The sequence below is a fragment of the Staurois parvus genome, unplaced genomic scaffold, assembly GCF_062004578.1.
Source record: "Staurois parvus isolate SC_StPar_1 unplaced genomic scaffold, SC_StPar_1.0 ptg001095l, whole genome shotgun sequence".
NCBI lineage: Eukaryota > Metazoa > Chordata > Amphibia > Anura > Ranidae > Staurois > Staurois parvus.
This window is the reverse complement of record NW_028318891.1, coordinates 1,587,948-1,615,713: the sequence shown is the minus strand read 5'-3', so window position 1 is coordinate 1,615,713 and position 27,766 is coordinate 1,587,948. Positions and strand designations below refer to the sequence as shown.

At 43.6% G+C, this 27,766-nt stretch overlaps 1 protein-coding gene and 2 long non-coding RNA genes across 3 annotated transcripts in view; 1 reads left to right on the top strand and 2 right to left on the bottom strand.

Moving 5' to 3' along the window:
* Nucleotides 1–898: 898 nt before the first annotated feature.
* LOC149440310 (uncharacterized) lies at nt 899–12,103 on the bottom strand. Its single transcript, XR_016307680.1, has 2 exons — nt 11,979–12,103; nt 899–1,313 (listed from the first exon to the last, which is right to left on the bottom strand). It is a non-coding gene; the product is annotated as an uncharacterized LOC149440310 (long non-coding RNA).
* A 1,475-nt stretch (nt 12,104–13,578) lies between these two features.
* PRLHR (prolactin releasing hormone receptor) lies at nt 13,579–26,656 on the top strand. Its single transcript, XM_089658800.1, has 2 exons — nt 13,579–14,450; nt 23,981–26,656. Exon 2 carries the CDS (start codon nt 24,027–24,029, stop codon nt 25,053–25,055), a length of 1,029 nt encoding a protein of 342 aa, XP_089514926.1. The 5' UTR covers nt 13,579–14,450; nt 23,981–24,026; the 3' UTR covers nt 25,056–26,656.
* Nucleotides 23,731–27,766, bottom strand: part of LOC149440308 (uncharacterized) — a 66,005-nt gene continuing 61,969 nt past the window's right edge. Inside the window, exon 2 of the long non-coding RNA XR_016307681.1 lies at nt 23,731–24,199. This is a non-coding gene — a long non-coding RNA (uncharacterized LOC149440308). The remainder of the gene's footprint in view (nt 24,200–27,766) is intronic.

Below are 27,766 nucleotides of genomic sequence, written 5' to 3'. Positions count from 1 at the left end.
TGAGCAGCTGTCTGCTTGTTGTTCATAGATTCTTCCTGTCAGTAAATCTGCCTGCCCATCCATCGCGTAGGGGCAAGCAGATATACTGACAGGTCTGCAGGAGCCCTGCATGGCACCAGCACTGTTGATTGCTGATGCAATGGTTTACAGGCTCCTGCAACAAAAAATAAATGCACATTTTTTTACCTGTAAAAAAATTGTGCCTTTATTATTTTTTTTGGCAAAAGGTGAACTTAACCTTTAAAGCCAACCTGTCTCTGTAACATACCAATGGCAGTGCCAGTTGTGTTGTAGAGCAGACACGTAAATGTGTGATGCTTGGGAAAGCATTTCTCTGGAAACCACAGCATATATATTCGATCAATTTCTGTGGTCTCGGCTGCCATGCCTGGACTAGTGAGGCCTACCTACTAAGGCATAGTGGGAGCAGAGCCTGCCTATCACACCTGCCTGGTGGATTTCAGGGGTCTGGGGCTCTACAGGGAATCTGATGCAGCCACCCAAGGCTTTGCTTTACAAGGCAACCAGCAGTTGTATAAGATTAGTATTGCCACAGGTGCTGTTTAACCACTTCAAGTCTGGCCACTTTTACCCCCTTCCTGCCCAGGCCAATTTTCAGCTTTCAGCGCTATCACACTTTGAATGACAATTGCACAGTCATGCAACACTGTACCCATATGAATTTTTTAGCATTTTTTTGAGACAGATAAAACTTTATTGTGGTGGTATTTATTCACCACTGGGATTTTTATTTTTTTTGCTATATAAATGAAAACGTCCAAAAATTTTGAAAAAAAGTGTTTATCTTATAAAATTTTGCAAATAATCTTTCTTCATAAGTCTTGGCCAAAATTTATTCAGTTATCTTTTTAGTGAAAAAAAAAATAACCCAAATTAGTTTATAACCAAACATTTAAATTTTTTTAATTTTTTTTTACATTTTTATATTAATGTTTTTTTGTTTGTTTTTTTTAACATACTGTCACCCTAGCAGTACAGTGTCACTTAGGGAGCACGCACAGGCTGTAAATGCGGGCGCTGTTTATGAACAGCAACCCGCTCCTGCACTGCTCCCGTCCGATGTTTATGTACATGGGCCGGATGGGAAGTGGTTAAATGAAAACTTGTGTAAAGGTTAGCATGGTCCTGGTTAATTGCGCTTCACCTTTTTTAGTGCATAGACCTTATAAGCTGTACAACAATGTACGGAGTTTCAGCTTCACCTGCTGGTGAATAGGAGGATGAGTTGAGCTGAAGTCCAGAAAGAGATTCCTCGAGGGTGTGTCCCACTGATCAAGGGAAGAACGTGATACCTGAAAAGGGCAGATATCATGTGTTATTATAAAAATAATCACTAGGGAGCAGGTAGAAAATTCATCAGACTTTTACTATTCTTACAAAAACAAGAAAAAAAGATATGTTCCTTTAATAAGTATTTATTGCTTCCATATTGATTCTTCACACTGCCGACATCTGCAGCATTAACTCAATAACAGCTGACAAGTAAAACCTGCACACTGCATTTTTTTTTTTTTACATCAAAAAGATCAAGTACTTTATTTAGAGATTTTTACAAAGTAAGGCTGCTTTCACCCTGATGTGTTTTTACTGTGCTAAAAAACGCAATCCCTTTAAAAGTGAAGAAAGTGAGGCACTGCCACAAGGCCCAGTAGGGCCATGTATGAGCTCACGGACACATGTCAGTTTTGTAAACATCAGTCCCATATCTTATTATATTTGGAGGAACAACCACCTTGGATGCAATTTAGCTTTTTGTAGAGAAGGGTAGCATTGCCTTCAGGCCTGAAAAGTAGGAAGAGTAGCTTGCATCCAGCGGTGGCACATAGAGGGACAACTTCCAAGGAGCTCATGGTGCAATATGTCAGCCTCCAAGGAGATTTAATTGTATTGGGACAGTTTTTGAGGAGTAGTCTGACCTCCATGGAGCTCAGGGTGCAATAAGCTGGCCTCAACTGTAATGGACCAACCTCATAGGAGTTTAGGGTAGAATATGTCAGCCTTAAAAGGAGATTATCTTGTAGTGTTCCAGCCTCTAAGGAGTTCAGGGTGCAGAAGGCTGGTATTTGAGGAGTTTCAGGTGCCGTGGGCTGGCCTTTGTGGAGTTCAGTGTACAGTAGGCTGTTCTCTGAGGCATTCAAGGTGTAGTAGTCTGGCCTTCAAGGATTTCAGGGTGTAATTGGCTGGCCACAGAAGAGTTTTGGGTGCAATATCTCAGCTTCCAAGAAGATTATCTTGCATTTGGCCAGTCTTCAAGGATGTAGGGTGCAGTAAGCTGGCCTCCCTCCAAAGAGTTCAATGTTAGTAGCTTGGCCAACAGAAATAAAATGGTATGTTTGATCCTTAAAGAATAAGTTGTCTAATAAGAAGTAGCAGATCACAGTGGGGTGGTGACACATGAATTACATTTTTGCTCCCTCACCCCCACTCTATTCAGGAATTGATGGAAAGTGGGCACTGTTCACATCACAAAAACGCACTTCGGGTAGGTTTTTGCTTACAGTTCACACCACAGTCTGTTCCAATGCATTTCTGGTGCGTTCCAGTACAGTTCTGTGCAGACAAATTGCAGCACGATCTACTTTGGAACTGATTGCACTGGTGTGAACACTGTGCATGCATTTTTGATGCAGAAAAAGGAGCACTGGACTGCATTTGGTGTGAACAAGCCCTCACTGAATGGCCATGCAAGGTGGATTCTTTGATTCACCTGGACAAAAAAAATATCTCCTGGGAATCAGACAATCCAGACACTTATGGGATCATGTGGACTATTTGAAACTACTTCCGCTACTCCTCAGACGTTGTTGTGTATCTCAACTGATGGACCTTTCTCCTTGGTGGAGCACTGCTGTACTCTGGCTTTTGAACGGGTTCTTGCTGGAATTGCGCTGGGGATGGTGTTGGGCTCTATTTCTGTTCCCTTCCATACGCCGTGTATCCCCGCCCTCCCCACCCCTTTTTCTCTTCTAGCCCCCCCCCCGTTATTTTTTTTTCTCCCCCCCCCCTCTCCTTATTATTCTATAATATTCTCTTCTTCTTTATTTCTTCATATCCATACATATTGGATGAGCATTCTATAATGGGGTGCCACTAGAAGGGGCCTTCCACCTTAATAGGTGACCCCATGGAGGCGTACATACTCCAATAACATCTCCATTATGACAGTGCGGGATCCGATATCCCTCAACTTAGAGGGTTGCTCTGTTCATTATTTTATCATGGAGTGTTTATAACCTTATACATTTGCAGTTTTTCTGGTTCTGTGGATAGTTCTGCAGTATTATGTTAATTTTATAGGTGAGGACCAAGTCGTGTGGAGATGATTGGCATGCCCATTTTGTGTCTCGAAATGTTGGTTGCTTAGGTCACTATTTACCCCGCACTGTACGTTCTTTTGTATCGATATGTTTGTTGTATGGATAAATAAAGTATATCTCCAGCTAAAGTTTTTTTTTTAAATTCTAGATAGAATAAAGAACTGTTCAATCCTCCATCAGGTTTGTCTTACGAGAAAGTAGATTAAAAGCGTTGGAACCCTGAGGTTTTTTTATATTATAGTTCTCTTCCAAAAGTATGGCAGTAAAGTAGACGTAGAGAATTTGAATACTGGGCTGTCAACTTCTGCGCACCAAAGGATTTCCACAATCATCTTTGGTTGAGATCGGAATGACTGAATCTAAAACTGAAGTGTCACATTGTAATACAAGTTTATTCCAAAAGACAGATGGCTTACAAAGCCAACACATTGCAGTATCTCTATCTCTTAGGAGTTCATGGTGTCATATGTCAACCTCCAAGGATATTAACTTGTATTGCGATAGTCTCCAAAGACTTTAGTGTGCTGAAGACTGGCATCTGAGGAGTTCAAGGTGCAGTAAGCTGGCGTCAAAAAGTTTAATTGGCAAGCTTCAGATGAGTTTACGTTGCAATATCCTTCAAGGAGAATATCTTGCACTGGGCCAGTCTCCAAGGGGTTCAGGGTGTGATAGGCTGGCCTCTGAGGAATTTGGGGTCCAGTAGACTTGCCTCTGAGGAGTTTGGGGTCCAGTAGACTGGCCTCTATGAAGTTCAGGATGTAGCAGGGTTTAGAGTGCAATATGTCAGCCTCCAAGAAGATTATATTTTATTGGGACGGTTTCTAAGAATTTTAGGATTCAGCAGGCTGGCCTCTAATGGGGTTCATGGTGCAGTAGACTGACTTCTAGGGAGTGAAGGGTGTAATTGGCCAGCCTCAGAGGAGTTTAGGATGGATTTTTTGCCAGCATTGTCCACGTGCACAGTGGAAGAACACTGTATGGAAGAACACTTTGCTCTCCCCTATGCAGATTTTTCTAATTGGATTGTGGTTAGAGAAAGGGCCCAATCTCCCACCAGACTATACTGGAGCCTGGGGATACTGGTGTCACTAGCCGAAGCACCAACATATAAAATGCTAAATTAATTTCTGATAGGTATACATGGAGAACTTAGGCCAATCACACATGTAGCTTAGCTGAAAGGCCAGATCTCCTCCTCACAGATCTCCTCCATGCTGCATTCCTGGCCATGAAGGCCTTGTGGACATTAAGCTTTGGGCACTCCATCCTAAATGGAAGAATTGATTTTGGGTGAATCTCCAGACCAATGTACAATTATCTACAAAAAATCAAAAGGGCACACCAAATAGAAATCATGATATTATTATTGGTAAACATGAATCTGTCATATTTTTTAGGAGGTTCACAGCACTGTAGAGGAAATCAAAACAATATAGAAATCACTGTTCCCATTTACAGTCATGCTGCCATTGTTGAGTAACCAGCAGTGGAAACTAAGCTGTCTCTGTGTTTCAACTCTCAGCATGGGATTAGCATTACAATGTAACATTCCACACAATGTCAGACAAGGATCAAACACTATCTGGTCTTTTCATTGTGACAGGTTCCCAATCAGTGACCATTCTGTTAGGAAGGAGGAGAAACATGATAATATCAGAAATCATCAGCTTTTGATGTGTATCCATTATCATACAATGCATATCATTCTTCTTTAGAAGATGTGGTGGGAATTAATTTTTAATTTGCAATTTCTGAAGCTGTGCTATGGTCACAATAAAACTTGCTGATTAGCTGCGACCACAAAATCTGCAGAAACGATGAACCAGGTGTACAAAGTGTCATGAACTATGGTTTCCTCAAGGTCTTTACAGATGTTGAACTTCTCTCCATACTATTTTCTGTATGTTAGCTTTGATTTATGGTACACCTTTTGTCTTTGTTACATTGTAACTTTAAAACTTTTACCAAAGTTTTTTTTTATGGTTAAAATACAATTGTAAGGGGGCACTCTTCCCACTGCCAAGAAATGCAACAAACATTTTTCCCCACTGACCCGGTTTTAGCAGGAGATCCCCAAAACCCAAAAATTATTTCAAGGGTTCCTCAGGGGGTAATTCGATTGAGAATGGCTGGTGTAGCATGATCAGGAACACACACCCCCTCCAGGGACAAAAAAAAATGATTTAAATCTATTCCTCACTAGCCACATAGGATGTAAATCCGTATTGTGTGCACCAAATGCCACGGCAAGCCTAGCGAATACCTTGTACAAGTAGCAGTGGCATCATCACTGTGCTGTACAGTGCCTTTTCCTACTGCAGAGCTGTAGGAGGGACCCAACAGCCTCCACCCATTATAGGCTGCCTGCAGAAAACTACAGAGGGGGCGGAGACAAGACTAGTCACCCTTCCCAAGAAGGGAGAAAAGTAGAGAGCGGTCTTTCTTACAGGAAGCTCCTGCACAGAGGTGAAGTTTTACACTTTACAAATCTTGAAGAAATACACAAAGCACATCATGACTGAAGTAAGAATGCACATGCCTGTTGTATTTAGACATTATAGGCTTATCCCAGAGTTTAGCTGTAAATTTCACCTTTATAGTAATCATCCAATTACTGTATACCCTATATTTAGGCACAAAGAGTGGGTAAATATGAGTACACTTTGTGAGAGGGCTTCTTGGCCCCTGAACAGTGTCAATAACATGGCGAGATGAATGAAGAGCTGATAGCCATTGTCTCTATTGTCAGATGTGAATGGATCTGGGAAGATAGTGTCCACAGAGGTGGGAACAATGACCTCTATATATCAAATGCCTTTTATCATCCAATATCACTGCTGCAGGTAAAAAGACAAAGTGCTGCACAGCTGAGGCTCTCCCCTATAAGAGGGTGACAGACACAGCACACAGCCAAAGGCTTGACAACAAACGAAAAATAGGAAGCATGAAGGGGGCGGAAAAAAAAAAAATCAGGCATTATAGTGCATTTACATGTTGTGCTTTTCCGTACTGGCACCCAAATGCACAAATACAGGAAAGAAAAAAAATGCACTTACACTATAGGGCACCCCAGTGCACAGATGTGAGAAAGTAGCATCAGCACAACACACCAAGTAAACAAAGATGGTGCAGAGGGTCACTAAGAGCCCATTGAAAATGAATAGAATACCTTCATGGAGCAAGCCTTAGCACATGAAAATGCATCCGTTAGCGCTCGTTTAGCATTCTAACATTCTGTGTTGAAGCACTTTTCAGAGGGTAGTAGAGCATAGGCTGTAAGGTGTTTTCTTTTTCTTTTCTTTTAATCCCAGGGGGGATTTTGTATTAAATTATCACACCACCAAGTGTTTGGCTTGTGGTTGCTGTGTGTTCCCAATGGACCTTAATGGGTGCGTTTCACAAGCGGTGTCATCTGTTCTGCCACAAAGCATCATGGCTGTGGCATGTGTACAGCCTTGTTAGGCTGCAAAAGTAGAATTTAGCTAGGTGGTCAGGGGGGCAATAAAACTACAGCGTAACTACCTAGTTTTACCATCCTATGGTCACCCATATGAAGCAGCCCTTAAGGACTGTAAAGGTGTGAATGGGCCATTATCTAACCTGCAGTAGAGCAGTGACAGCTGCACTTTGATTGGTTTGCATACATAGGTCTGTATGAAACACACTGTGTTCACTCTTACATGTCTTGTCGTGATCAGCACTATTTGTGTGGAATTTATTCAAGGACATCAATGAAGTAGAGAAGAGACATTGCGGAGGCAGCAGAGTTGTTGTTCTTTTACACACAATTCTAAAAAGTCTGCAGATAACATGTAAAGAGTCGCTTCAGCACCATTCTTCGCTACATGGGATTGCATTTGCTGAAAACCAAAAGGGAACTAGCAGTTAAAGAATATGTAAACCCAATATTTCATATTCCTGATATGTGCCATGTACTTGTGTGAAAAAGTCTCCTGTTCTCTTTGTATTGCTTCCTTTGTATGAAATCCCTGCTGTTCATGCCAGTCCGATTTCTTGACTATTAAAAACTGATCACACTAGGCATGAGGGCAAAGTGTGGTCAGTTATCTAGCTATGCTTGGAGCTTAGTGTGCTCTCCTCCAATGATCAGACTTGTCCTGACACCCATCCACCCCCTACACAGCCATTCACTGGGAAGTTCAGTGTACTGCTGTTTCTCCGACCCCAGAAATCTGTTCTCAGCTGCATAAGGAGCTTAGAGGGAATGTGATCACTTATAAAAAAAAAAGGGGGGGGGGGTGTTTATAATGCTTTTTTGTATGTATAATGTAAAATGTTTTGCCCTTCATTTCTATTTCAAACTGAATGGGTTACTTTGCAAGGTGAGGGTCTACATATGCTTTCAGATCTATAGATGTGGTGAGAGTGGTACCCAAGAGTTCAGGATTCTGTGTCTGCTACCCATCCAACATAGGGAAACATTTTCCTTCTTGCATAGAAACATCACATATTAATTCCTGTATTTTTATATGTATATATATATATATATATATATATATATATATATATACACCCTTCTGTAGGATCCCATTATAAACATGAAGACCAATCTGAAAGCCTAGGAAATGTCTGGATTAGGGGTGCCTGGAAATGTCATGTAACCTTGGCCCCCAATAATCTGAGCAAAAGAGGTTTTTACTTCTCATTAGAGAAATCAAATTTCCTATTTATTACCACACAACGTTCTCACATAGCTGTAAATTTAACCAGCCGTGTATCAAGGACAAACGTGTCAACACCTCATTTCCTGTACTGACCAGGTCACAGAAAACACCAGTAGATGGGGCCAGCAATGCTTTCCAATTAATTCCCTATGTTATTATCACAATCAGTCATAAATTTTCCCCCTCACTGTAGGCAAGAAAAGAAACACTGAGGCTCTTTTCAACCGTCTAAAAGACCAGCAAGTGTGAGCTTCCCCCTACACCATATTCCAGTCCGTTGACCATCATAAGCCTCCCTCTAGTCTACACCACACACCAAATTGGTGACTATAAGCCTCCACTCCATGATATGCCAGACCAGCAGCTGTGAGCTTCCCCATATACCATACCAGTGATCATGAGCCTCCCCCTGCCCCATACAGCAGGCTGGTGACTGACCTTCCACCTACACTATACCAATGACCACAAGTTCCCCCTACAATGACCATGAGCCTCCCCCTAAATCTTACTGGTGACAGTGAACCTCCCCTCTACACCAGATTTGTGATGGTGAGCCTTCCCTTACACCATACCAGTGAGGGCAAGTCACCCCCTACACCAGACAGGTGACCGTAACCCTTCCCCTACACCATACAGTAGGCCAGCGACCATGACCTTTCCCTATGCAATACTGGAGAGAGCGAGCCCCCCTACAGCATAGCCTCTCCCTAACACCTCCTTCTACACTACATAGCAGAACAGTGACTGTGAGCCTCCCCTACACCAGACCAGCAACTTTGGGCCTGCCCCTACCTCAGACTGGTGACTTACACCATACCAATGACTGCAAACCTCCCTCAACACCAGACCAGTGACCGAAAACCTCTCCCCTACAACCAGACCAGTGACTGTGATCCCCTGCCCTTCCCACAACCAGACCAGGGACCGTGAGTCTTCCTCTACACCATACACCAGACTGGTGACCATAACCCTTTCCCCCTCAACCAGACTGGTAACTGTAAGCTCCCCCACACCAGACTGGTTACCATTAGCTTCCCTCCTATAACCATATACCAGACCAACAGCTGAGATTCCCCCCCCCCCCCATCATGTATTCCAGACAGGAATATTACAAGACCATCAGCCACTAGTCTTTCCCTCCACTGTATACTAGACCGTTGACATGGAGCCTACATCTGTCAAAACTCTTCAACTCCACTGAATGCCAGATCAGCAGCTCTACACCTTACCCTACCCCAGAGCAGTAACTGTGAGCCTTCACACACACTACACCAGGAAATCAGCCATGAGCCTCCACCATACATCACATCATTAGCAATGAACTTCTACTGTATATCAGACCAGCAATCTATATCAGATTAGGAACCGTACACCATTCCATTACATTGTAGTGTCAGTGTGAACCACCCTTGCCACCATACTCCAGACCATCAGCCATGAGCCTCCCACTACACTGTGCACCAGACCAACAATCATGAACCGTCCCACTCATCATATGCTGAATTGTTACCAGTGATCTTCCCCCTCCATCTTACATCAAGACAGTTGCCCCTGATCCTCTTCTTCCACCAAACATCCCATCATCATCTGAATGTCTTCTCCTCCATCATATGCCAGCTATCATGACTCACCACTTTTCCCATATACTAGATTAGTAACTAGGAGCCTCCACCTACTCCCCATGCCAGAGCAGCAGCTATGACCCTGCTCTATATGCCAGAAACAGTGACTGCCCTCCACACACATCTGACCAAAGTGAAAAAACAAAAGTCACCACACACTGAGTGTATGGCCGGCAGTTCTATCCAGCTGTCAGATATTGATTGCTCAAAGGATATGCAATACTTTTTCTCTCCCATATGTATTTAGTCTTCTTTGGTTCTGAGTCATAGTCATGTTATATTTCGGTGCATTTTAAATATCTAAAAACCCCATTGTACATTGGAAGGATAACATCAAAGAAGCGCCACACTCCTGTCCAGCCAGCATAGTATAGACATGGAAACGGCCTCAGATCATGAATGTTGCCCAAGCTGGGGAAGCCAAACTCCCGCAGTCACCAGGAAGAAAGGTGCAGGCTGCCAGAAGCACTCATCTGAAGTGATGCATGTATAAAATCAAAGAAACGCTGCACTCCCATCCAGCCAGCTTAGTGTAGACATAAAAACGGCCTCAGCTCATAAGTCCCCACCAAAGCTACACCCCCTGACCTGTCTTGCTCTGCCAACCAAAACTAAATCTTATGATTAAGCGCGGGACGGTGCAGCGAAACATGTCAGGGGATGTAGCTTTGATGGAGACTCATGGGTTCAGGCCGTTTTCATGTCTACACTGACCTGGCCGGATGGGAGGGCAGCTTTTCTTTGATTTTATACATGCATTGGTTCGGATAAGCACCTTTGGCCGCCTGCACCTTTTTTCCTGGTGACTGCAGGAGTTTGGCTTCCCCAGCTTGAGCGACATTCATAATCTAGCACTAAATATATATTGGAAGGAATTTGGCAGATATGAGGGCCGAGATCTACCTGCTACTATTCTGTAGATAATGACACTGAGGGGCCACCAGCTACACTCACATGATCAGTCCCAGAAAATTATATCCTGTGAGTGTTCTGCACATGGCTCCCCACGTTCACCATGGTTAAAAGGAGTCAATAGTGTATTTATTGGCTGCAGGTTAAACGAAGGAAATATTTTATTAACAAATGATTATCTCATGTTGAAGTTTTATTAATAATGAATGAAAGTGGAGTTTTCTTTTAAACCTTGAGGTTAGGTAGAGTCCATCAGATGATAATTATCATATCATGGTTCCACTATCACTAATCTGCTATACAGTATGTGCACTGGTACATACTAATTTTTTGGTGCCAGATTAAGTTTCACCAAAAGCATTCTCAGCAGAAGTATCTAATCCACTGAAGTAATTTTATCCTCATACATGGTACAGCCATTGGATGGATTGAGAGAGAGTTCTCGCCACAGCAATCTTCCCGTATGGGGCCCTACCATGACAGCCAATATAAAGCAGACACTGTTTCGATTACAGCGTCTGTAAATATTGATCAGAATAATGATGTAGCAATAAAACGTCTTGAGGAAAGTAAGACAGATAATGATTGCAGGAACTCAACAAGAGTCGTCAAGATTGCCAAGCTACAAATCATTAAACAAAGGCGACCATGTGAGGGTGACCCCAGCAAATAATATACAATATGTAAATGATCAGACTTCCCATGAGACCTCTGTGTGTTCTGCCAGTGTCCAATCAATGGCGGCTCAACTCTCAGAATGTATCATGTAATTAGGGAGTGCTATGGAATAGGTCACTACTATTCCTGCAAGAGCACAACCCCAAGGCCTTACACTGTCCAGATATTGTGTACACAGCCAGCAATCGAGTACAATTGAATGTACCTGTAGTGGGAACTAATTCACAGTGTTATGGACTATCCTTCTAGTGCACGGATTTTCAACCAGGATTCCATGGAAAACGGGGGTTCCTCCAGAGGTTGCAAGGGGTTCCTTGAGAAAATTCTGTCTCTCAGATACGTTCCCACTGACAGATATGATCTTTTTAGCTATCTGTAAGGGGACAATTCTTCCCAATGAGCACAAATATAAGGAATATTCTTCCCATATCACACTAATGTATCATGAGTTGTAGATACAGTAATTTTTAGCAGGGGTTCCCTAAGACCGGAAGGTTATTTCATGTTGAAAAGACTGTTCTAGTGACAGCACCCTTACTGAATGTCTACCTACCGTTCTATGTTACCTTCAGTATATAAGTACAGGCTAGAGGTACATAATATATTCTACATATATAATTGTAGTGTGGAAATATATATAATAAAAAAAAAAAAAGGTAGCGGTGCCCCCTAACAACGGTCATGGACTCTCAAGAGGTAACATGACATCACTTCAGCCAGGTTAGTGAGAGATTTATACTTACAATAATGGGGTGCATACAGCAATACAGTGGACAGGATAAGGGGCTGGACACAGCTACTGCCAGTTGGGACGAAGGAGGGAACCATACTTCTGTCACTCTTAGCTGCCAGTCATGGAGGTCATATAGTGCTGCTTGAGAAGAAATAAAAGTTTCAGATGGGAAGGTGATTGGAGCTGTGAGCATCATTGAAGAGTTCCCTTCTCTAGGTACTTACAGGTGTTGGAGGGTCATGGGGGAAACTTCATGGGTAAGATAAAGAAGAAAACCAACCTCTATAGTGTAGTACCTTGAAGGGGTACCTCCTGCATATCTGTACTGTAATAAGCACCAGTCATTAGTATTGGTATCCCCTACTCACCTAAGCCTAAGTATTCATTTGACTCCCCCTATAAGGCTCGGTGGTATGTTCCATTAGCTGTAAAGAGGGCAAGGTATAAATGTTGGTAATAAACAATCCAAAGCTAACAGCTGCTGCTGAACTAGAAATCCCAGCATATTCCACTCGTGACTTCAACCTTTATTCTAATATGAGTTCCAGCATGCTCCACTGGTGTCTCTACTTTGGAAACTCCATGAGCTTGTCTATGTGTGGGGGAGGCAATAGTGGTACACCATTGTGTGTTGCAGCCAATTTGGGGTGGGGTCAAATTATAAAAATTTTAAAATCTGATAATTGCCGGCCTGCAGGGAAATATATTATAGTAATATGGTCTAACATAGCAATACTCAAGCATAAAAATGACAATCCTGACAATACACAGCTTTACATTTTTTTTTGTGTCAATAAATGGACAGTAAATGGGCAGATGATATATAGTCAAATATAGGCAAGGATGTGGTATATAGGAAACAAAATGGCAGATGATAAAATATATGTGCACATAATGGGCAACAATACAATATATGGTCAAGAAACGGGTGATGATACAATAGACAAGCAGTGACAATAGGCAGAGCTCAGTCAGGGAAGATAGCTCCTTAAAGGTCCTGCAGCATTTTTTTACCAGGCAAGTTCTCTTGCCAGCCCTAAGTACATCCAAGGAAGACACATCCTGAATTGAACCAGCCATTTGCACACAGGATTCTCAAGGCTCCAAGGTTGTAAGAAGGACTAAACAAGGACAGAATCCCTGCAGATACCTCTTGTAGGGGATGAGAGAGGTTGAGAGCTAGTTTGAGTTATTTGGGGACTGAAAATCAGTAGTTTATGGTTAACTAATGAAGGAAAGATTTGCTATCATGTCATGGTGAGCTGGTAAAGGTTCTGCATTGTGCTCCATCCTTATAGTACCAAAGCAGCACTTTTAGGGAGAAAAGTAAAGATAGATCAGAGAATCAAGAAAAATTGGAAGTAGTATAAAGCAATATAGGAAACTCAGACAGGAGACAAGCCTCTGATTTACCATGTAAATTCCTGCCTCACTCAGTGGGCATTGATCCAAATAGCTGATTGTTTTATTGGATATGGGTGGAGGCAGGACATTTCTCTGTCCGGTGTCCTTTCATTATTCACTTTATATGACTTGGAAAAATTATCGGAGCTCCAGCTGTATGAGGGAATGTAAGGATTCATTTGCAATCAGGAATCCTCTTCATCATCACAACTGTTTTATTAATGATAGAGAATTTCATTATATGCATATTCCCAACACAACCAGGAGGCAGCCCACTATTCCGTGGGGCTCGAGCAACAATATTACTATTACAGGATTGTACCAAAATAAGAGCAATCCAAGAAGCGGGATCACATAACACCAATGAGGACAACCAACAAGTGGGGGGTTGCCATTATGAAGCACTAACAAGGAACCCCCACAAGTAGCATACTCAACAGGGAGATTACTCCAATCCAAGTGGATCCCTTAATTGGACACAATAATAAGCGAGATCCCTTGACCAGACCACTTACAAAAACGTGGGTCACTTAACCCAGAACACTGACAAGCAGTTTCCTTCAGCCCTGCATGCTGACAAGTGGGATCACCTTCTTCTGAACAATTTCTGCAACTGCAGAAAATAACTGCAAAATAAACCAAGAGAGGATGCCGGAGAGAAGATTGCGCTTTCGCAAATGCTTCACCCAATGACTCTTCGCAGATATCAGTGATAGGTCCGGCACGGTCTGCGTTTGAGAAGAATCTATAAGTGTCTGACACTAATTCTGCACAGCTGCTGTCTGCATCATACACTAGCCCCCATCTCCTCATCCCTCCACCTGTCAGGCTCATCCCTGCACTCCTACAATGAACTCGGTTACACACACAGGCTGCATCCACATGTTGCTGCGCAGAAACTCTGTCACCCCAGCTGTACTTGCCCTGTTCACTATTGTATCTATGGATCCCTGACACCCACACATTGTGTACTATAGAAACAGCGCACTCCATCCCCTCCACCACTATACATCTATAACACATCAGCAGGGCAGCTGGACATATGGAGATCGCAGCAGGATCAACGGGTCTCTACACAGTGAGTATTACAGAGATATCTCTTTCAAGTACTGTCTTATCTGTCTGTATAAAACTAGGGATGTCTCTCTGAACAGTGCAGTCAACAAAATAGTGATGGGCAAAAAGCTTTGTATAGAGTGCAGTCACCAAGGATGAGGTCTCCAAGTAGAGAAGAGTCACCAGGGATGAGTCACAGGAGAAGAGGTCTCTCTGTACAGTGCATCCACGGGGAATGAGGTCTCACAGGGTGCAGTCACGGGGAATGAGGTGTCACAGTAGAGTGCAGTCACGGGGAATAAGGTCTCAGAGTGCATCCACGGGGAAAGAGGTCTCACAGGGTGCAGTCACGGGGAATGAGGTGTCACAGTAGAGTGCAGTCAAAGGGAATGAGGTGTCACAGTAGAGTGCAGTCAAAGGGAATGAGGTCTCACAGTAGAGTGCAGTCACAGGAGATGAGGTCTCTCTGTATAGTGCATCCACGGGGAATGAGGTCTCACAGTAGAGTGCAGTCACGGGGAATGAGGTCTCACAGTAGAGTGCAGTCACAGGGAATGAGGTCTCACAGTAGAGTGCATCCACGGGGAAAGAGGTCTCACAGGGTGCAGTCACGGGGAATGAGGTGTCACAGTAGAGTGCAGTCAAAGGGAATGAGGTGTCACAGTAGAGTGCAGTCAAAGGGAATGAGGTCTCACAGTAGAGTGCAGTCACAGGAGATGAGGTCTCTCTGTATAGTGCATCCACGGGGAATGAGGTCTCACAGTAGAGTGCAGTCACGGGGAATGAGGTCTCACAGTAGAGTGCAGTCACAGGGAATGAGGTCTCACAGTAGAGTGCAGTCACGGGGAATGAGGTCTCACAGTAGAGTGCAGTCACGGGGAATGAGGTCTCACAGTAGAGTGCAGTCACGGGGAATGAGGTCTCACAGTAGAGTCCAGTCACGGGGAATGAGGTCTCACAGTAGAGTCCAGTCACGGGGAATGAGGTCTCACAGTAGAGTCCAGTCACGGGGAATGAGGTCTCACAGTAGAGTCCAGTCACGGGGAATGAGGTCTCACAGTAGAGTCCAGTCACGGGGAATGAGGTCTCATAGTAGAGTCCAGTCACGGGGAATGAGGTCTCACAGTAGAGTGCAGTCACGGGAAATGAGGTCTCACAGTAGAGTGCAGTCACGGGGAAAGAGGTCTCACAGTAGAGGGCAGTCACGGGGAATGAGGTCTCACAGAGGGCAGTCACGGGGAATGAGGTCTCACAGAGGGCAGTCACGGGGAATGAGGTCTCACAGAGGGCAGTCACGGGGAATGAGGTCTCACAGAGGGCAGTCACAGGGAATGAGGTCTCACAGTAGAGTGCAGTTATGGGGAATGAGCTCTCAGAGTGCATCTATGAGGAAAGAGGTCTCACAATAGAGTGCATACAAGGAGAAAAAAGTCTCAAATTAGAATGCATACATGGGAAAGGAGGTCTCACAGTAAACTGCATGCATGGGGAAATTGCTCTCAAAGTAGAGTGCAGTTATAGTGTAAGCAGGCTTCACAACAGAGCTGTGTCATGGAGAATGAGGTCTCGCAGTAGAGTGCAGCCATGGGGAAGGAGGTCTCACAGTAGAGTGCATACAAGGAGAAAAAGGTCTCAAATTAGAATGCATGCATGGGGAAAGCGCTCTCAAAGTAGAGTGCAGTTATGGTGGAAGCAGGCTTCACAACAGAGCTGTGTCATGGAGAATGAGCTCTGGCAGTAGAGTGCAGCCATGGGGAAGGAGGTCTCACAGTAGAACTGTGTAATGGAGAAGGAGATATCACTGTAGAGTGCAGTCACAGGGGAGATCTCACATTTGTGTCACAGTGAAGGAGGTCTTGCAGTAGAGTTTTGTCACAGGGAAGGATGATCTAGTAGAGTATAGACACAGAGGATGAGGTCTCCAAGTAGGGAAGAGTCACCAGGGATGAGTCACAGGAGATGAGGACTCTCAGTAGAGCACAGTCACGAGTATTGAGATCTTGAAGAAAAGTGCAGTCGCAGGGAATGAGGTCTCACAGTAGAGTGCAGTCATGGGGAATGAGCTCTTAGAGTGGAGAAAAAGATGGGGGTTCACTGTGATGCCGGCCAACATACCTTGATTAAAATATAATAGAAATATGTTCCCCCCATTGGGAGGGATTTTAATGGCAGAATTTGCAAAGTATTAAAAGAATAACATCAATCTTTATTTAAAGTGTTACTAAAGGCAGATTTAAAAAAAAATTTAAATAACAAACATGTTATACTCACTTGCTCTGTGCAGTGGTATTGCACAGAGTGGCCCGAATCTCTTCTTCTGGGGTCCCCCACCGGTGATCATGGCTTCTCTTCTTTGTGTGTCCTCATAGCAAGCAGTTTGCTATGGAAACAAACACTGCATGCTTGCTCCCAGTCTGTGTGTCTATGGAGCTGCACTCCATAGACACACACAGCGGAGTTTAGCCCTGCCCCGCCCATTTCCTCTTCATGACACTTGATTGACAGCAGCAAGAGCCAATGATTCCTGCTTAAAAATGTTTTTTTTATCCTAATGCAGGCAATGCATTAAAGTGTTACTAAACCCCAGACCCTACATTCACTATATCTGATCTCCCACAGTACACAGAACATGGAAGTGCAATTATTTTAGTGAATATAAACTGCTAAATACCTTTTCTCATCAGCAGTTAGAACAGTCTTGTGACTTATATCAGTGTCCAGCCAAGCACTGGTAAAAGCTTGTAGCAATACACACCAAACTGAGCATGTGCAGAGTGACTCCACATGATATGTCTTATCAGGAGATAAGAGGGGGGCACTGGAATAAGGGGAGGATCAGAGAAGACCAGATCAAAACAGCCTTTTTTACACAATGCGGAACATTAACCCCTTAGGTTCCACAGTGAGTATAACAAGCATGCTTTACTGCATATACAGGGTGATTTTACTTTTCTGGTGTTTAGTAACACTTTAAGGTAAAAAACGGTTTTAGGTTTAGTATCACTTTAAGGCACAACATAAAAATGGTATAAAAAAAAAAAAAAAAAAAAGATTCCTAACTACGAGTTACACATAGATATTGTCTGATCACATTAGTACATACAGATATATATATTTGTTTACAAAAAATTCTGCTATGCAGAGATTGAATATGATACTCGACGCGTTTCAAAGACAGTAGCTCCTTCTTTAGGGGTAACTCTTCAATCAATGCAATGTGATAAGCAGGGCTTTTTTTCTCGAGAATAGCTGCAGGTACTCCCCCATTTCTCAGTTACCCCTTGTCTCTGCCCCTGCCCACCTCGAAGCACTGTTCCTTGGTTCCTTCCCCTAACCACCTCCCAGTACCACCCCTTTTAGCGAATACAGAACCAAGTATAATTTCGTAACAAGAAAGGCAATAAAATAGATTCCCTGTAGCTAGCAACGATAGACCCCCCCCGTCAACATAGATTCTCTCCAGCAGTAACAGACTTCCCCAGCAACAATAGCCCCCCCCCCAGAGACAACTGGTCCACTCCAGCAATAATAGACTCCCAACAGGCAGCATCAATAGACCCTCAGCAGCCAGCAACAATAGACCCCTCCTTCAACAGTAGATCCCTCCCAGCAATGATTGATCACCAGCAACATAAGACCCACCCCCAGAAAATATAGATCCCCCAGCAACAATAGACCTCTCCAGCAACAATAAAACCCCTCCCCCCCACAAAGATAGATCCCCTCCAGCAACCTAGATCCCCCAGCAGCCAGCATCAATAGACCCTCCAGCATCCCTTGTCATTAAATACATTCAGTGCTGGAGGTGCCAGAACTGCGTTCCCGCTGAAAAAAAAAAGCCCTGGTGATAAGACAACCAGATGATAAAAAGGATAACTGTATCATAAAAACAAGTGTAGTCAGCCACCATTTCGAATACAATCCTCCAATACAATGGGGCCAAGGGGATTCCCATGCCACATGGGCCCAAATGAGCAGACACTGAGGACATCCAAAAGGAGGTGTTTTAAGGCTCTCTCATAAATTAGAAACATCCATATGGAGCATCGTAGGTCTTAATCGTATCGGAAAAAAACATCTCTATGTGGTGTACAGCTGGAAGCTATACGTCCGTCTAGTGGAAGGTGTACACTGTAGACTCCAGTCATGGGAGATGAAGTCTCACCGTAGAGTGCAGTCATGGGGGTTGACATCTTGCAGTAGATTGCAGTTATAGGGGATGAGGTCTCATAGTAGAACACAGTGACAAAGGAAGAGGTCTTGCAGTTGAGTGAAGTCCCAGGGGATGACTGGAAATGACTTTCAGCAAAGTGCAATAGCGAGGATGTGGTCTAACAGTAGAGACAAGTCACAGGGGATAGGGTCTCTCAGCAATTTTATAAAATTGTTCCAAACTGCAAATTCCCTTTTCTTTAAATATCTTCCTTATATTTTTCATCTTTTGACCAAGGTTGTCAGAATACTCAAAATTATATTTTTAGCTATTTTCATCTGCACTTCTTGTACTCTTGGAATCTTCTTATCTAACCATCTTTTGAATATTATCTTTCAAAACTAAAAGATTCAACAATATTACCAAATCCTTATTGCAACACTCTTTGCCCTAGTACAGTGGTAGGACAATGTCAACCGGTGCCCAGGGCAAAGATGGAAAACTGCACCCCCCAACACCCACACCCCTGCCCTGTTGCGTGGAGAAGGAAACAGCTGGGCCATAGTGACGAGCGCCAAAATGTTTGTTATGTCTGTGACATGCAATGAAATAGTACCAATAACAAGTTTAAAATAGGTGCACAAATATATGGCAAAGAAAAAAATGTCCAGTGGTGTCACTAAAAAAACCAAAATGCTGGGAATCGGTGGTGTCACTGAAGAGAAAAAAAAAAAATGGCCATGCGTATGGTGGTGTCATTGTAAGAAACACCATTACAAAGCTCCTCCCCATAACCCCAGCACAGTTCTCCCTTCAACTCTGAACCCCTTTCCTCACTGCAATGCTTACCCCCCATTCTGTACCTAGCACATTTGGCAGCCAGGTTTGCAGACTGACTCTGAATGGGAAGGTCTAGTTCCTCATAATCACCTGGTGGGAAAAGCTGCGGGGTCTACATCCCTTTATAAGTATTTACCTTTGGGGAGTTTCTCACCAAAACTGAAATTCTTTTTGTGGGGGCTGCCTATTGTGACGGTCACGGCGTCAGACCCCCAGCCCTTATCACCAACTCGTGACCGAAAGACTAGCCAATCTAAAACCGCGCTGTCACGTACCCAACAATACCACGCTCAGCTGCACCCTGGACAAAGATTTTCCAGCTAATGGACCACAATCTATGTACTGCAGCCTGACAGCGATTCTTACTGAGTCAGGTTAATTACGCAATTAACCCTTCACACTGCCACCACCTCCTTTTTGTACAGAGAAAGAGGAAACGCGCCAAACAGTAACACTATGATGTTTGAATAAGCGTCTGCATACACACTGTCACCGCAGGCAGATGTATTCAGAAGTTTAAAACACACAGTAGCGCTCTTCAGAGATTCTTAGTTTGCATTAAAGAGTTTTAGAAACAGTTCAACACTTTTCAGATAATAGGATTTATTACTAAAAAGGTCAAAATGGTGCAAATAAAATATTTACAGAAAAAGATGTAGCCAATATATATATATATATATATACACACACAGAGAGCAATAACACAGCACACAGATAAAGAAAGAAGTTTAAGAAGGTAGAATACATGCAGAAATCCTTATTTAAGCAGCTTCAAGGGTCCTGAGCAAAAGGGTGCCTTTTCTCCCAAAGTTAGTTCCTGATGTTAAAAGGGAGAATTCTTCAACTTCAACTCAAAGCATAACAGCCTTTTTCTAGGAACCCAGCAGGGTGTCTCCTTAAAGCAGAGAACCAATCGCCTCATTTGGGGAGGGGTGTTTTAGGCAAGGAACTCAGGCTATGACCAAATCCCTCCCAGTTTATATCATGGTCAATACCCTTCCCTAGGTACATGTAGCAGCCTAGCCAGTAGTAGAATAATATGCAGAATCATCTGCTGAACATCTAGATATCAGATATGACATATATACCTGTGTCGGTTAAAGAGATATCGCTTTGTGCTCTCGGGTAGACTTAATCTAGGGGTGTAAAATATCAGGCGACTCGCATTAAACTGAGCTATCCGAATATATGCTTTGTTCGATTGTATGTATTCCCTATTTTAAGTTATGAAAAGTGTTTTTTTAAATGGGATGTATGTTTTACGGCTATTCTGGAATGTGTTTTCCACATTCTACGGCTATTCTGGAATGTGTGGAACAAGTGTTCCACAGTGGGGGCAACCTCTTATGAAACAGGACTTTTGAAAAAGGTGATCTTTTAGGTCTGCCAGCCACTCTTTTGCCTCCAGCTTGACACATAGAGCATCAAAAGCAGTTATGGCTGCCTAAGTGAGCATGGGATAGCGCCAGGTTTCACCACAGTTGTTTTTGAATATACCACTTCTTGTTTTACCTGTTACCAAAGGTGTTACCAAAAACTGAACATCCCTTCCAGAGATTACAAAAGGATATATCTAGATGCCCAAGTGAGGATCTTAGGAGTATGCATTGATCTGTATGGGCATGTTTTCTGAATGGCCAGAAGTTTGTCCAATGCAAATGCTACTGCCAAGACCACAGTAAAGAGTGTTATCAGAAGTAGTTTGTAAGTACAGAGTCCCAGAAGCTAGAGAGAGTAACACAGGAACTAATTTTAGAGGAGAGTTCTTACAAGAAGTTTGAGGTTTTATTTTACACCCCCTACCATCTACAATGTAGTGGAAAAAAGTAGAGTAACTAAAGGGATGTCAGAAACTAGAAAACTATGGTCTGAATGTCTTCATATTCTTAAGCCCCTATAGGGATATATGAACTCTCTCCCTATGTGATTTAGTTTGGAAGTGTATTTCTCACTTGCTTATATCTTTCTCAGTAGCTGAAGGCCTCCATGCAGATCTCACAGTGAATGTTGCAGATTTTTTTAGGTTTTTACAAACTCATTTAAGTGTTTTTTTTCCCAAATTCCAGATCCTAACAGTTTGGAAGGATCTCATAAACTAAAGCAAGGTGACTTGTGGATTGTTAAGAGACATTTAAAAATATATATAGGAAATGGTTGGAGACACAATACAACTTCTATTTCATGTACAGTTTACAAAACATGAAGGAAAAGCCACACCAGACACTGCAAAAATGTCTAAGTGAAAGTATCTGTGTTTAATTTGGTTTCCTCTTGGAATCACAGTCTGGGGTACTATATATTCAAATGCTTTAATAAATATATTATTAAGGGATATATGTATATTTAATGTGATTTGAAAATAGATCAGCCATGTTGAAGTCATATTCTCTTTTATATGTCTTCCAATTTATGTAGAATTGTCTGTGTTTAACTATGCTGATAAGTCAGCATATCCACAATTAAGCTACAAGGCCATTCTGGCCACAGGAACTGAGTGTACAGCCCATTACTCTGTAAATATTTTTCAATCATTTGTTTTTTTTTTATATAAGTTAGTCAAAATAAAAATGCATTTTGTAATGATATAGCTGTTCTTAGCTATTAGATTCTCCCCAGTTGAGTTTGCCTCTTAGGCCAGGAGTAGTTCTACCTAAATGTAAGGAGGTTACAGGTTAAAAGGTCATAGTAGGTGTAATCTGTGATCAAAATGTAAAATATTGATCAAAAGAGGGGAGATTGTAAAGGAAATTTGTAAATTCTAAATAAAATTGTATTCTATTTTGTATGCTTTGTCTATGTATTGTACACTGCACTCACTGTGCACACGGCACTAATAATGTTTTCATTATGTTTGCATTCCTTCAAGTCCTGATTAGAAATTAGTCTGCCTATGTAACGCCCCTTGTTACCATAAAAGTACAATTGCAATATTAATCTGATACCTACGTAATCATGTGTTTAAAAAAAAAAACTTCAAAATGTGCCGATTAAACAGAATAGTTATTTGGGAAGATGCTGAGTGTATCTTTTTGTGTCTGTTCCCTACTGCAGTAGTTAATAATTTGGAATCACTAATCAATATGAGGATAGGAGTTGCCCAGCTATAAAATTTCAGTATTAATGTCCTCAACAATAGAAGATGAGGTCTTGCAATAGGGTGCAGTCATGAGGATAGAGGTCTAACAGTACTGTGCAGTCATGGCAGATGAAATCCCACAGTAATGTGAAGCCATAGAAAAAATGAGGAAGGGTTGTAACAGCGCAAACACTGCAAAGTCCTGGGAAATGGTAGTATGGGTGATGGTGGTATTAGTGGCTACTGTATGAAGAGCGTAGGATTCCGTGTGGCACTGAGGGCAAGGCTTCCAAATAAGCTGTAGCAACTTCTGTAGATGAGAAAAAGGAGAGAAGCGCCTCTAAGTGCAATAAGTCTTTTAATTCAAGTCTAAATGTAGAAACACTCACATGTGTGAAGTAATCATAAGCATAAAAACCGTGGTTAACAATCGTTAACGGTGGGGTGGTAACCCGGGTGAAGAGCCGTCATCTCTCTGCGATGTGGGGAGGTCAGCTCTCGGCTGGAACAGCGTGGTGGCTGGAGGGGGAACAGCGGTGAGGGCAGCCTTCGTGCACGTCCTCCCTTTTTTTTTTTTCTTTTGTTTTCTTATTTATTACATCCTCTCTTTTTTCCCATTTGGTTTCCTTTTACCCCCCAGTTAACATCCATGACTTTACACTATTCACCTGACAGCAATGGTCAATCACTGGTTAATTGGTTAACTGATCAATTAGACTCACGTTCCCTATATATTCACCCCTGTTCATCCACCTCCCCCTGCTTGAAAAAGGAGTGCACTTTCGCCTTCCACGGCCAGTGCATGCTCCGAAACGCGTCGCAGTGCACCCTGGGATCTGACGTCATCACGGCCACGCCGCTGCTACGTTCCAGCGTGCGTTCCATCCGGCTCTGAGGGAGGACGTGCATGAAGGCTGGCCTCACCGCTGTTCCCCCTCCAGCCACCACGCTGTTCCAGCCGAGAGCTGACCTCCCCACATCGCAGAGAGATGACGGCTCTTCACCCGGGTTACCACCCCACCATTAACGATTGTTAACCACGGTTTTTATGCTTATGATTACTTCACACATGTGAGTGTTTCTACATTTAGACTTGAATTAAAAGACTTATTGCACTTAGAGGCGCTTCTCTCCTTTTTCCCATGTGAAGCCATAGAGGATGAGGTCTGACAGTACTGTCAAGTCATAGAGAAAAAGGTCTCACAGTACAGTAAAGACACAGCTATAAAGGTCTCATAGTGGAATTCTTTAATGGGGATGTGATCTCACAGGAGAATACAGTCCAGAGATGATGGGGTCTCACAGTAGAGTGCATTCACAGGGGATGAGGTCTCAAGAATAGAGTGCAATCACAATTATATGTTCTTGCAGTAGAGTGCAGTCACAGGGAAAGAGGTTTTTCAATAGAGTACAATAATTTTGGTGGATGTATCATAGTAGAGTGCAATCACCCTGTAGTAATGATACATCTCTCTTGCTTTAGGAACATTGAATTAGACTTGGTCCAGGCATCTCCTGTCTGGGTGAAGATGGCGCAGAGGAATCGGAGTGCTCAGAGCCTATTCCCAGGAATGGCTGGTAATAGCAGCATCCAGTTCATGGGCCTCCAGCTCCTTCATTGCTACAAGCCACTCATCATCCCCTGCTACTCCCTGGTCGTCTTCATTGGTATCATCGGAAATTATCTTCTCATCTATGTCATCTGCAAGACCAAGAAGATGCACAACGTCACCAACTTCTTAGTGGGCAACCTGGCCTTTTCTGACATGCTGATGTGTGCCACCTGTGTGCCCCTCACTTTAGCCTATGCCTTTGAGCCCCGGGGATGGGTGTTTGGGCACTTCATGTGCTATTTTGTGTACCTGATGCAGCCCGTGACAGTGTACGTCTCTGTCTTCACCTTGACAGTGATATCAGTGGACAGGTATCATGCCACTGTCTACCCACTGAGGAGAAGACTCACTATCCCCACCTGTGCCTACATCTTGGCTGCAATTTGGCTGGTAAGTTGTCTGATGGCCACCCCAGCTTTGGTTCACACATACCATGTCGAGTTCCCGGATCTAGACTTCTCCATCTGTGAAGAGTTTTGGTTTGGGATGGAGAAGAAACGTCTTGCATATGCATACAGCACACTCATTCTCACCTATGCTCTACCTCTTATTGTCATCTCCTTGTCTTATTTGAGGATCTCCGTCAAACTGAAGAACCGGGTGGTCCCTGGGAACATCACCTACATCCAGGCAGAGTGGGACCGAGCACGAAGGAGAAAAACATTCCGTCTTTTGGTGCTGGTGGTTGGGGCCTTCGGGGTCTGTTGGCTGCCTTTACATATATTTAATATTATGAAAGATATTGACATTGACCTCATTGACAAGCAGTACTTCAACCTAGTACAACTCCTGTGTCACTGGTTTGCCATGATGTCTGCATGTACCAACTCCTTTCTTTATGCCTGGCTGCATGACAGCTTTAGAGGGGCACTTAAGAAGATGTTTCTGTGGAGGAAACGAAGGATTAGACCCTCTGCTCCTTGTGTACTGAGTGTGGTCCTGTAACTGCAGCCAGTAGGGCTGTAAAAGCCTGCTAGATTTATACAGCCCCGCCGATTACTGTGAGCACTCCCATTTTACAAAATATAAACTGGCTTTGCCTCTGCTCTTTCCTATAGTCATCAGAGGTGCACTGCCTGCTCCCTACACTAACCTCCGGAAGAGTGCTGCTTGTGCCGTACTCTAGACATCAGAGAGCACTGCTTGTTCTGCACACCAGATATCATACAGTACTGTCTGTACTCTACACTAGCCACCAGAGGACTGCTTGCGCTGTACAACAGGCCCCAGAGAGTGCCGCTTGCGCTGTACAACAGGCCCCAGAGAGTGCCGCTTGTGCTGTACAGTAGGCCCCAGAGAGTGCCGCCCATTCTGTACAGTAGGCCCCAGAGAGTGACGCCTACCCTGTACAGTAGGCCCCAGAGAGTGACGCCTATCCTGTACAGTAGGCCCCAGAGAGTGCCGCCTATCCTGTACAATAGGCCCCAGAGAGTGCCGCCTATCCTGTACAATAGGCCACAGAGAGTGCCGCCTATCCTGTACAATAGGCCCCAGAGAGTGCCGCCTATCCTGTACAATAGGCCCCAGAGAGTGCCCCCTACCCTTTACAATAGGTTCCAGAGAGTGCCCCCTACCCTTTACAATAGGTTCCAGAGAGTGCTGCCTATCCTGTACAATAGGCCCCAGAGAGTGCCGCCTATCCTGTACAATAGGCCACAGAGAGTGCCGCCTATCCTGTACAATAGGCCACAGAGAGTGCCGCCTATCCTGTACAATAGGCCACAGAGAGTGCCGCCTATCCTGTACAATAGGCCACAGAGAGTGCCGCCTATCCTGTACAATAGGCCACTGAGAGTGCCCCCTACCCTTTACAATAGGTTCCAGAGAGTGCCCCCTATCCTTTATAATAGGTTCCAGAGAGTGCTGCCTATCCTGTACAATAGGCCCCAGAGAGTGCCGCCTATCCTGTACAATAGGCCACAGAGAGTGCCGCCTATCCTGTACAATAGGCCACAGAGAGTGCCCCCTACCCTTTGCAATAGGTTCCAGAGAGTGCCCCCTATCCTTTATAATAGGTTCCAGAGAGTGCTGCCTATCCTGTACAATAGGCCCCAGAGAGTGCCGCCTATCCTGTACAATAGGTTACAGAGAGTGCTGCCTATCCTGATCCTGTACAATAGGTCCCAGAGAGTGCGGCCTGAGTACAAATGAAACATTTGGCTAATTTGGCACATGTTGCCATTTTTGTGAAATACAGTCAGTAGGGGAGGTGTTTTGGTGATTTTCTGGGGTATAATGGGATTTAAATATCTCCTGAGCCCATCCTGGACCTGTTCTTGTGCAAAAAAAAAAAAAACAGCTCCTCATAGCTCTGAACATGACGTTAGGCACTGGAATGAACATGCAGTATAGTCACGACTTGTTGGTCACACATAGATGACTCACAACCATCAGGTTCTAAAATATGAAATCCAGTCATGGCTGATAACCCCCTTACAGGAGGGGGGAGAACTGAATATTCCCATGATCCTTCACTGAGAATGACTGCAGAAATTGTAACAAAATTATGAACAAAAAATAAAATAATCTTGCTAGTTGTCCTGCTATTACTGCTTCGTGAGGTTTGCATTCTCCAGCTGAACATTAATACTTTGTGTACACATTGATGTGTGTTTTGTGTATTTTTGGGTTGTATCATGTGCACCGATAAGGCCCTGAACACATATACACCATCACAGGTGAAGAAATGTACCAGCCTTTGCTGTCTTCAGCACGCTCCCTAGCAAGACACGTGTTCTTTACTGTGTGCTGTGCTGAGACTCAAGTGTGCTTATTTTGGCTGTCTATGCATTTTGCAGTGACGTTGAAAATAAATGGTCATATGTCACAACAGGCACACTCTGCAATTCATCTTGCTGTGAGTACAAAATTGTGAATGTGGTCTGACTGCCTTTACTGTAAAGAATCATTTCTACATTGCTAATACCTTTCTTTCACGCACACCTGGTGATCACTGCAAATATACAACTGTATATTTTCACATTTTCATTTAAACTAAGGTCAGACATTTTGCTTTCACAGCAAGTTCAATATGCCAGATAACCTGCAGACGGGGCTCATACCACAGCCAGAGTAGTTCATAAGGCAGATACCTTGAGTAATTCTACCCACTGTACAGGCCCAGCATGTTCTCAATGCAGCTTCACAAACCATTATGCACATCAGTACAAGTGACCCAGCAAGTATCTTAGCAGGGTATTCTGCTCTTCTCAAGTAACGAATGCCCCAAAAAGATGACAAGTACCCCAAAATATAGTGCCCCCAGATGATCAGTGCCCCAAACACAGCTGAAAAACTCCCCACTCACAGCACCCCCCTCTCCAGATAAGTGCACCTCATACACAACATGTCCCAAATAATAAGCGTCCATACACCTCTCTCCCAGATGATAAGTGACCCCAAACAGCTGAGAAACTCCCTATTTACAGCACCCCATTCCTTAGATAAGCACCCCACACACACCTCTCCCCCAGATGGTAAGTGACCCCTCAAACAGCTGACAAACTCCCTACTCATAGCACTCTATGCCCCAGATAAGTGCCCCACACACACACCATGCCCCAGATAAGTGTTTCAGACACCTCTTACCCAAATGATGTGACCCCAAAAAGCTGAAACACTCCCCACTCACATCTCTCCCCACCCCTCAGATGACA